We start from the raw sequence: 11,705 nt of genomic DNA, 5'->3' as shown, positions 1-11,705 counted from the left end.
CATGATGTCAAAAAAAAATGAACAACCCATACTTTCCATGTGTATTTTCCTATTCTGGACATTTCTCATAAAAGGACCCATTTTCTTGGCATATATTTTCTTGAATCGCTGTAAAAATCTCATTCAAGGATGAGGGGTAGGGTAAAATGATTGTGTTATGTTGTGGCTATCAAACAATCATCCTTTACTCTTTTATTTTCAACATCCTCTTTTATTTTAGTGATCCTGTTATGGCTGACCCACTACGTGGTGTTTCTGGCTTTGTGCATGTTCTAGAGACCAACGATGAGGGTAAGTAACCCAATAAATTCTTGATAACTATTACAGAACAGTATTTGGTCACTGCTTAACCTTTAGGAAGAGAAATCAAGTCAGAAGGGAACTGAGTTCATATTAAATTTCTCATAACATGAACTTCAACCCACATGCACTTTTCAGTCTTTTAACCTCTTTGATCTCCAAGTCTGATGGTCAAAGCCTTGTTTGAGGCGCTGCTGTCTTCCTGGGGTCTGGCTAGCAGGTTCTATTTACTAAGGCAGGAGAAGTATATCCATTTAACCAGGGGAAAAATCGGAGAAGATCATGCTCTGAGAAATTCAACTGAGGTTTTACTGTAGCTAGTAATCCAGCTTTAACTTAACAGATAATTTTGTAATTTGAGGAGTAAAGTAGGGATAGAAACAAAAGATGCTACCATAGGCCTCTGTGAAATAGGATTCAATTGACTTTTTTTTTTAAACTCACTTAGTGTATTTATTTAGTGTATCCATCATCTAAATTATGGTGCCACCCATGTGAGGTAGGTGACTAGGAACAGAATAATAAAAAGGGAGACAAAACAATGCTTAATAATGATAAGCTAAATAATGAACTTTATTGGCATCCCCCCTCCCCCCCAAAAAAAGGGAAGGAAAGAGACCTAAAAACATAAACTGAGACATTGAACTTAAAGACTAAGCTGAATTGACCAATTACTGGTTGTTTTCCCATCTTTGCTGAGTTTTCCCACTAGTGTATGGTGCTAAAGACTTGGCCTGTAAGGACACAGGGGACACTTTGAGTAGCTACCCGGAGACCTCATTTCAGCGATGAGGTTGGGGAGGGGGATGCTGGACGTGACACATAGATTCTTGGGGACAGAGCTTGGGTCTTCATCTCTGCCTCACCATTGTTTCGTATTAGGCCTCAGAGAGTGTGATTACACATTCAGGTAGACCTTGTGGATGAATTAATAAATGCTGAATGATTGGCCTCCTCACCAAGACAACCCTATTCATCCATCTACCTGTCCTGTCTTTTTGGGTAAACCTACAGAAAAAGGTGGCCATGAGGAACCTTGATAAAGAGTGGAGATAAGGAAAATTTAAATAATTTTTCCTCTGTTTCCATTTTTTTTTTGAAGCACCAAACATTTTGGTATGTTTTTAGAATTTATCATTGCTAGCTAGAGCGAGAATAAGGTGACTGGAGGTTGAAGGAGCGGAAGACTTTTAAACAGCAGTGTACAAGAACAAGGTCACCATTATGTGGTGAATTTTGAAAGCTCATTAAGTTCAACCCGGATGGGCTGCCTGTGCAGTGGAGGAACAAATACACAACCTAGAAGTGATGAATTGTTCATTGGGTTTAGCAGTGTTTTCTTCTGTGGGGGCAAACACCACCTTCCATGGGTGGTTTTCTGGCATGGAACATACTGCAGGCCTTCATTGGATGAGGATGTTGAAAGCTCGTGGCTGTGTGGGAATACACAGTCTTTGGGAAAGGGAAATCAATGTCCTCGGACAGGGAAATCAATGGTGTTTTTATAGGAAAAATCCAGCCAGCTGCCAGTTGGTCAGCTCACTGACCACCATTGCTGTCCCTTGTGGGGCTGTAAATTACCCAGGGTATAAGTGACCTAGCCAGACATTGCTGCTACAAATGGGAATTCTAACCTAACCTGCTATTGGCAGACCCTTGGCACTTTTAGCAGCTTTTGAAAACCAGCCTGACCAGGCTCAGCTTCTGGCAGTGTAAAGGCACTCACTCCTTTACGAAAGAAAGCTTGAAAGGCTAATTTACACACTTGAATATATGGGAAGTGTTGGGATTCATTTAGGGTTTCAAAGTATTACCATAGCATGACAGTTGCCAGATTTGCATCTCATTCCCAGGGCTTGTCTGCTGTGGCTGGGAGGTGGGGAGATCTCCTAAGTCAAAGCAGGCTAAAGATTTGGACTCTTGGAGCTAATATTGGATGCATGGTGAGGCACAGTTTAATACAGCTATGTCCAGCTTCCAAGTCACTACCCAAGGCTAGAGCAGTGACCCAGCTATGGGTGGCAGTTACCATGTCTAGGTGCCTCCCCAAGGTCCCACCAGTGGAGCTATTCCACCACCACACTCAGTGACCTGCTTCCTCCCTGCCCCCCCCACCGGCCCCTACTCTGGAAGAAATACAAACATTCTTTTCCTTGCAGTAGCCATGGAGGGAAAAGAAAATTCATGGATTAAGGTATTTTGCAACCTCATGGGAAAATATGTTATTATATTCCATAAATGGCAAATTAGAGCAAAACTGGAGTATAGGAACACACACACTATATATATACATAGCACATATATGTAGCACTTGTCACAGGTCTAAAGTCACTAGTCATGTTGGTCATTTAGCGTCAATGTATACTTCTGTTTGCATCTACAATGGTGATGTTTGCTGTATTCAGTTTTATAGCCTGAAAAGTTTATTGGTTAGAGGTGTTTTTAGCCTGTTACTCTGTTTCGAGATTGTGTCACAAATGGGCTACCAGTGGCTCTGGCGGATTCTCCCCTCTCTCTGCGCTGCTTCTCTGGTTTATGAGAAGCAGCTTTGCCCTCCTCCCTTTCATGCTGGTGATTGGAGGCCAGAGGGGCAATGATCACTGTTTCCAGACACTCTGCACCTAAGTTTATTATTCCCTTTTCAGAAGGTCAGAAGGAGCCAGCCACTCCCAGAACCTTAGTCCTGTTTGAAAGGTGAGAATGCCCACAAATGCCAAAATGCAGTGTGGTCGCCCTGTCTAGGAAAGAACATGTCCCAAGTCACCCTTTCTGGGCAGCACTTCTTCAGTGATGGGTGGGACTGGCTCACACTGGCTAGGGAAACTGGACACATCTCTTCCCAAATACCAATAGCTTGAAATTGACCCTGGTGGTAGTATGGGCTAATACAAACCAGGGCATCTCCCCCAGACTACACAGTTGGTAAACATTTTTCCACCAAAAAGAATTGATTTTAGTAATTAGTATTCTAGTCAGGATCTTTAACATCTCACTATTTCATAGAACTTAGAAATCATTTGGGAATGGGAGATGGAAAGAGAAAGCCAGAGAATAAAATAAAGATGAGAAATAGTTTTCCTTTCTAGATATTCTAGATATCTAGAGAGAGATGGACAGAGAGCTGATAGATCAGTTCCATAGGTCAGAAAGCCAGAGATCAAAGTAAAGCCAGCCTGCTCTGTGCCGCGTGCTTCCCAGCAGTCTCACGTGGAATTTTCACTGTGGTTCTAGATCAAGCTTCTTTTTTTAAAATTTATTTATTTATTCGTACAGAACTGGGGTACAGGCCAAAGATGCAGAGGGTGCGAGGCTTCACCAGGGACAGAGTGGGGAACAGAACAGACAGATCGACGAAGTACACTGCTGAGGGGAGCAGCGGGCGGGTCAGGAGAGGTCTGCCGCGCCATGTGGATCTCCTCCGGGGCAGGCGGGAATCGAACTCATGCGGAAGTGGCTTAAGCTTCCTTGTGCTGTGCTTTAACCCGCTGCGCCACCAGGGAGGGCCCAATCAAGCTTCTTTTTAAGTAATTTAATTTACTATCATAGGAATTAGTTTAATTTTACTGAAAAGTAAGGACGGGAACCTAGAAAGCTATGTTTCCTGTTGGAAATTCATGTTTTTACTTCTATCTTTAAGTAGAATTGCCAAATTTATCCCAACTATGAGACACGAGAAAGTGCCCAAGGCGCACACACTGCAGTTACTTAGGCGCTAATTAGCAAGCAAGTCGTCCTACAGTTTTCTTTTGTACCGCCCAACCCCATGCCGGCATCTGTGTCTTTAGTCGTGTACATTTTAGATCTAGTTCACCCTTGATTATAGCGACTGGGCTACTTCCCTTTCCCTGCAGAGAGATAGATTAGAGACAATTGATAGATTACTTTTATAGGTAGAATTGAATCTGTTTTTATAAATAAGTAGTAAGTAGTACCTTATTACTAGCTCACATTTATTAGCACCTACACGCCAGACTCTCTGCTAAATTCTTTACCTACATTATTGGTAATTTCATTCTGCCCCAGTAAGGGGACAACTTTTGCTCAGTGACCTCAAATTAAGGGAAATGACAAGCTCTGTTGGTATTCAATGGGCTCCATTGTCCCTTGACTGTTACTGCTTATCTTGTACTGTGTTGGTTTCTAACGAGATTAAAAAACAAGGTCCTTAAAGGGGCAGGGACAGTAGTTAAGACATAGAACTCTATCTTATTCCTTGCTCCTTAATACCAAGGGCATAGTGTTTGATCTTAATAAATAGTTGCTGAATAACCAAATGAATGAACAGACAAATGAATGAATGAGCAAACAGACCAGAGAGCACTTAGATGCCAACTGGCAGTCAAGTTTTAGGTGTGCAAAGGAAACATGAAAGTGTCCTTAAGGCCTTGAAGTTTAGAAATCTTTCTAACCAGCAGACCCAGGAGTGATCAGTCTGAACATTCCAGAGCTAGCATTCTCCAAAGTGTGTTTGTCAGACATCTACTCACATGCATTTGGGAGACAATATTGTCCAGTTCGTTCATTACACACAAGTGTAAGTTTCCAAAAAATCTTGTTAGGGAAAGCAGATCCCTAAGCTTTGTCTAAAATAGTGTTTTCCAGATTGAGTGAACTGCAGATCCCCTTTTTTATGTACTTGACTTAATAAATAGCCTATGAGTGTCTCTCTGAACACACTTTGGAAGTTGCTGATTAATGTGATCCCCTCATTTTCCTGCTGAGTTTGAGAAAGACTGAGTATTTTACCCAAGGTCCCAGAGCTAATTGATAATAGATTCAAGCCATGGATTCCAGGATTTTCTGACTCTTAGGTGGTGCTTTCCATGACACTACTAAACCTTTCTAATGGCAGCTCCACTGGCAACAGCCTTGGCTGGCCCTTCACTGATGGTGCACCATTGCTGAGCTGGCAGGAGGCCGTCCAGAGACCTGACTGGTGGGAATTCGAATGAGACACCCAAGTTGGTAAATTACTGCATGTGAAACAGTAAGAGCTGATTCCCTCTGAAGAATGCAAGCACACACTCCCCCCCCCCACCTCCCCTCATCTACTGGACCCTCATAAAGATATATGCACCCAAACGAGAGCATTTGCCCAAATCACAGTATTTGAATAGAACTGGGGTGTAGGTCAGAGGTGGGGAAGGGTGAGCGGATTCACCAGAGACAGAGTGGGGAGCAGGACAGGCAGATCCACTCAAATACACTGCTGAGGGAGGCAGGGGGTGAGACAGGAGATGTTTTCTTTGCCATATGTGGGATAGCTCCCTGGCTGGGGATCAAATTCAGGCCATAGTGGTGATGGCACTGAAACTTCACCCATAGGTCACCAGGGAGGACCCCCCCCCCCAGATAAGAGCATTTAAAGAACACATCCTCACTGCTGCACTGGTAGTTATTATTATAGACAGCGAATTTCAGTTGTCTGCACAGGTGGAGGACAGCAGCTCTGTAGGTCATCTCAACCGATTGGCAGCCAGTTGAAGACCAATACAACACACACAGTACAGATATACATACACACACCCCTTGCGGGACCTTTTGGTATCTGATTTTGTCATACCCTTTGCACAGTCTTCTTTGCCTGGCAGCCCTTCTTTCTCATTTCCAGCCCTATCTTGTTTACAAGTGTCTTCCTCAAGGAAGTCTTCCCTGTCTATGCCAGTCAACTGGTCTGCATCCTTGCAGCACACTCTGGGCTGTACCAACTCCCACATGGATTTCCAAGGACCCTGCAGTGGTTTTAACATGTGGCATCTTTGTCCCCCACTCAACATTGACTTGATGACTCCAGTCATTGGTGTAGAATCAGGAGGGCACCGGGTGCTCGTGTTGACCCAGTATTGCTGCCCATGAATGAAATTCTTCAGGTCAGAAAGAGGTGTGTGTTGGGCTCTCCCTGATGGTGCAATGGGTTAAAGCACTGAATTATGAAGCTCTCTAAAGCTACTGCAGCATGAGTTCGATTCCAGGCCAGGAAGCTGACCCAAATGACTCAGTAGGCCTCTCCTGACCTGCCCACTGCTCCCCTCAGCAGTGTATATCAGTGAATCTGCCTGTTCTGCTCCCCACTCTGTCTCTCGTGAATCCTCTCACCCACCACACCTCTGGCCTGTACCCCAGTTCTATAAGCATAAATAAATCTTTAAAAAAAATTAAAAAAGAAAGAGGTGTGTGCAGCAGCTTGGGGCATGGGCTTCTGCTTTCACCAGAAACTCAGGCCACTTTGTGACTGAGCTGTGAAGAGGACAAACCAAGTGAAAGGTGCTGTGGGTAACGGGGGTGAGGGCCGATACCTGCACCTGAATTCTCAGTCCTCGTTCGTCACAAGCACCCTGCTTCCTCTTCTGTCCTCCCTTCCACCATCACACTCGGCCCCACTTTCATTTTTAACTTCCAGGAAAGAAGAAATTCAAATTTAAAGCCTTGAGGAACTTTTTTGGCAAGAAGAAGAAAAAGGCTGAAGCTATCCAGGGAGGGAGCGTGCTGAAACCCAAATTGCCCAACAGCAATATTAACATCACTCCTCTGAAACCACTTCCGGAGGGTCACCAGATTGAGCCTCAGTAAGCTCAGGTTGGGTGGAAGGGGATGGGAGTGGGGCAAGGGACACACAACTGGATCCAGGTTACCCTTTGGCAGCCAAACCCTAGTGGACCTGTGGTCCCAGGGCCTCTCGGCCTCCCTTCCTGGGGCTGTACGCTTGTTTGGGCTGGGCATGACAAATGCACACTCCATTCCCCACAAGCACTGGGTGACAGGGTGCAGTGAGATCAGGGGCCCTCACCATCATAGCTCCAATAACTTGAGATCTGGGGCCTGCCACTGCTGACAGCTGGGTCCTCTGTTGCACAAGGGAAGGACAGCCTGTGTCATTGCTGGCCTCCAGAACTCAGAACGCACAATTAAAGACTCAGCTAGAGAAACCACCTAGCCGGGTTGGGCCATAGGCATGAAAGCTGATTAAGCTGATTGGCGCCAGCAGGTCATAGAGAAGCAATGAATGAAAGTTGGTATGTGTGGTTAATGAACAAATGCCCTCTTGCAAATCAGTCAACATAGATGAAAGGTTTATCTCTGGATCCTCAGTTCTCTTCCATGGTTCTGTGTATGTCTAGCCTTCTGCCAATACTGCACTGTCTTGATGACTAACTTTGTAGTAAGTTTCAGTATCAGCAAATATGATAGCTTATAGATATAAGTCCTGTGACTTCTTTTTAAGATTGTTTTGTGTATTTTATTTATGGCCCCTTGAATTTCACAATGATTTTGAAGACCATGTCTGCAAAAATGGAATTTCAATAGGGATTGCATTAAATCTGTGATTAATTTATGGAACAGGATTGCCATCTTGAAAAGATAAATCTTTTAAGTCAAGCACATTGGTTGTCTTTCCATTTATTTAGTCCTTCTTTAATTTCTTTCATCAGTGTTCTATACTTCTAAAAGCATAACTTTTACATGCTTTCTGTTAAATGTATTCCTAAGTATTTTATTGTTTTTGATGCTGCTGTATTTTCTTAATTTCCTTCTTGGATTGTTCACTGCAAGTAGACAGAAATACAACTCACTGTCATATATTAATCTTGTATCCGCAAACTTGTTGAACTCATTTTTTAGTTATTGTATTTTTAAATGGATTCTTAGAGAAGTTTTTCTTTTTAGTAGTCTAGAGTGTCATTCTCCCGCCCCTATCCTGCCGTGAGTTCACAGGGACTGGGCTGCAGACGCTCAGCCCCCTCCCTCAGGCTGGCACACTGTGGCTTCCCTGGGTGGCACAGGCGCCTTCCATGGAAGCCGTCTACCTTTCTGTTAGCTTCCCTCTTTGCTCATCATTTTCTTCCACGTGTGTCAGGAAGCTACGCCGGCTCTTGGAGCGCGCAATATGCTCAAGGCAAACATTCATCGTCTTGCCAGAATCCTGCCCTTGTAGTGCCGCGTGGCACTACAGATTCTTGGGATTCAGCCCCCCGGAGCACTGGTGGGCATCCCTGTGTGAACCGGGTCCACTCCTGGATAGCCACAATGTCACCTTTCTTGTAGATTTGCCTGTGCGTGGCCAAAGGAACCACCCCAAGTTTTCAAAAAGGCCTAGAGCGCACAGAGCAGGCACCTCTCCCTTCGCTCTGGTCATTTTGGAGACTTACTGGGAAATGGTGGTTCCTGGATGCGTAAGAACATGGCATCTGTGATTGCAGATAATATCATGTCTTCCTGTGCACAATGGGTGCCTTTTATTTCACTTTCTTACCTGGTTTCCCTGGTATTGAGAAGTAGTGAGTAGTCTTGTTCCAGATCCAAGGGAAGAAGCATCTCTCTTTAATTACTAATTATGACTTTAGCTGTGGGATTCTTACAGATGTATTCTGCCAAGGTTGAGAGCATTCACCAAGAAAAATGCTTTTTCTGCATCTGTTAAAGTGATATTGATTTTTGTTTTATTCTATTGATACAGTAGATTACATTACTTGATGGTCATATATTAAATTTGTGTTGCTTGCACACCATATTTGGTCATACTGTAGAATTCTTTCCAGGTGTTGCTGGATTCAGATTAATATTTTATGGAGGACTGTTGCATCTCTATTCATAAGAGATACTGGTCTGTAGTTTTCCTTTCTTGTGGTGTCTTTGGTTGAAGTTTCTAGAAGGTTAAAAATATATTCTCACATTCTGAAGGCGTATCTGTGTAATATACTGTGCTTATGTGTGTAATATATGTATATATTAAATAGGACCAAGATAGTCTTTCTTATTTCACTTACTGCCTCCTGGATAATTTTCTGTGTCAGCACAAATGCATCTCTACCTTCCTGCTGAGGTATCTGTGGTAGGCCATATTATAGGCTTACATGTGCTTTCAGTTCTGATGGACCTTGGGTTGCTTTTACAAGACCATTTCCTTCTTGTCCAGGGTCAAGAGACTCCTAGGGAACAAAGCTCTGTCCCACGACAGCATCTTCATGTTGAACCCTGAGCGCGAAAAATCAGCAATTAAATTATACTCCTCTCCAGGACCACACAGAGGCAGAACAATGCAGGTAATATGAACTTGAGCATCAGTATCTAATTGAACTACTCCATCTCTTCATTGCCCTACTCCTATCCCACCAAACACTAAGGATGAACATGGCCCTGCTTTTCAGCTGATTCTGTCTCTTAGGGCTGTTGTACACACTGAGAGTCTCTAGATATAATGTGCTTTCCTGGTGCCCAATGCCCAGTTGGCTGGTGTTACCACATGCTCTTCTCTTGGTCAGAATGCTGTCAGTATTATGACAGTGACATCTCATTGTCAATGTGCAGACATTCTCAGACACCCTCCTCCCCTCCATGTTTTTTCTTTCTTTCACAGAGAAGATATAACATTTCCAGAACTCTACCTAGAACTGGGCCTGGTAGTACACATGGAGATCTTTCTGGAATTGTATTTGGATCTGTGCCTTCATGTTCACCCAGAAGTGGAATCTGGGCTGCGGGCACCAAGATGACTGAGGTAATGTAGTGGAATTATTTAATACTTGACAGCTGACTCAGACAGCCTTATGCTTGAATTCCGCTCTGCTCCTTACTGCTCCTTAACTTGGGCTGGTTGTTTAACCTCTCTGGGCTTTCTTAACATCATTTACTGTGGTTATAATATTGAATGTCTACCTGACAGCCTGGGTATAAATAATGAAATCTATAATTTCATTCCAAGCACTGGGCCCAGAGCAAGGATGAAAACCAAGGCTTTGAGGTCATGGATGACATGTTTGTTTCTGTCATAAGGTCTGTTCCTGGTAAAGGCAGATGTTCAAACTCTTGGCCAAGGAAAAGGAGCCACAGGGGAGTTTGCCAAGGTTCTGCCCCTGGGTACTCTTGGCCAGCGTGTTAGGCACTCTTTAATTACTACTAAGCCCTACGGGGAGGCTCTGAGAAGAGGCCTTGAGGATCAACCCTCCCCAAGTCCGGTTCTAATAATAACGACTAAAATAATGACAACTGACTCTCACTGAGGGTTTACTCTGTGCTAAGCAGGAAGTGCTCTCCACAGATGTATCTCAGTTGAGCTTTACAACAACCCTTTGAGTCACTGGCTCTTGTGGTTTCCAGATTTCAGACGAGAACAATCAGGTCTAAGAAATGACATGACTGGTCTTAATTCTCACACTGGCAGAGCCAGCATTTGAAAGGTCGCTTTGCCCGTGTTCTTCACCACTGTGCATACTGTCTCCTAACTGTAAGACTCAGGAAGGAGATGTCCCTCTCCGAGTATAACATCAATAAGCAGAAGAGATGATCTTCCTGCTTCCCTGAGAAGGGCTGCAGAAAGCACATGTGCATATAGAAAGTCTTATTTAAAGTGAGATGTCTTTGGGGCCTCCCTGGTGGTGCAGCGGTTAAAGTCTCAGCACTATGAAGCTGTCACCAGTCACTGCAGCATAAGTTCAGTTCCTGGTGAGGGAGGTGACCCACATGGAGCAGCAGACCTCTCCTATCTCGCCTGATGTTCCCCTCAGCAGTGTACTTCGTGTACACTGCCTGTTCTGCTCCCACTCCGTCTCCCCACTCATCACCAACCCACCCCCCCCACCTGCCCACACCTCCGGCCTACACACAGCTTTCATATGCATAAATAAATCTTTTTTTTTTTTTAAAGTGGGATGTCTGAAAGAAAAAGAAGGGGAAAAGGCTGTAGAGCGAGAATCAGGCTTGTGAGCAGGAAGAAAGAATGCTTTGCAGCATCAATTTCTTAAAATACTGAATTCAGTTGGATTCAACAAGAAGATGCTACCAATGTGCTATTATATCTTCTTCTTTGTCTTCAAGCAAAAGAAACAAAATGTCTTGAGGAGTGATGTAGGCACCCACCTTCCTAGCACTTCAGAGAGGCTGTCAGGTAGACATTCAGAAGGAGCAAAAATCTGGCTCAGCTTTGGCATTTCCACATCTATCTGGAACTTTCAGCTGGATGTTAATATATGCCCATTATAGATAGTTAGCCAATATTTATTAAAAATAAAATCGGGCAATCTCATCCATATCCATGGCAGGAACTATGCCTCAAATCCACATGTACCTTGAGTATCAAATTGGAATCAACTAGTCTGCTGAAGCCCAAGGAAAACCCAAATGATCAATTTTATCCTCCTAGGAAACTGGTAAAGCAAATCTAACCTGAGCTACTTCTGTAATTTTCTAAGAATCCCAGAAAATCAATCTTGACAGGATTAAGATAAGCAACTAACAGTCAAGATACAATCTAGACAATTTTTGAAGTAACAGTGTAAGAATTGTACTTTTGATGCCAAGCCCAAGTCATAACCCAAAAACTCACCTCCATAAGAACCAGACTTTCAAAGACAGTGCCAAGGTCAAAACAGTGGTCAGAATCAAGCAAGATTCATAGTGTTGGTAGGAAA

General features: G+C 43.7%; 1 protein-coding gene across 1 annotated transcript in view; it reads left to right on the top strand.

The window, feature by feature from the left end:
• Positions 1 to 230: 230 nt before the first annotated feature.
• KIAA1210 (KIAA1210 ortholog) overlaps positions 231 to 11,705 on the top strand; it is a 29,430-nt gene continuing 17,955 nt past the window's right edge. Inside the window, exons 1-4 of the mRNA XM_012727074.1 lie at positions 231 to 291; positions 6,701 to 6,866; positions 9,215 to 9,341; positions 9,656 to 9,796. Of these exons, the coding sequence (XP_012582528.1) occupies positions 231 to 291; positions 6,701 to 6,866; positions 9,215 to 9,341; positions 9,656 to 9,796 (495 nt within the window). The remainder of the gene's footprint in view (positions 292 to 6,700; positions 6,867 to 9,214; positions 9,342 to 9,655; positions 9,797 to 11,705) is intronic.

Source organism: Condylura cristata, unplaced genomic scaffold (genome assembly GCF_000260355.1).
Source record: "Condylura cristata isolate star-nosed mole 26May11 unplaced genomic scaffold, ConCri1.0 scaffold00019, whole genome shotgun sequence".
NCBI classification, from domain to species: domain Eukaryota; kingdom Metazoa; phylum Chordata; class Mammalia; order Eulipotyphla; family Talpidae; genus Condylura; species Condylura cristata.
The sequence above is the reverse complement of the archived record's forward strand: the minus strand, read 5'-3'. Positions and strand labels throughout refer to the sequence as shown.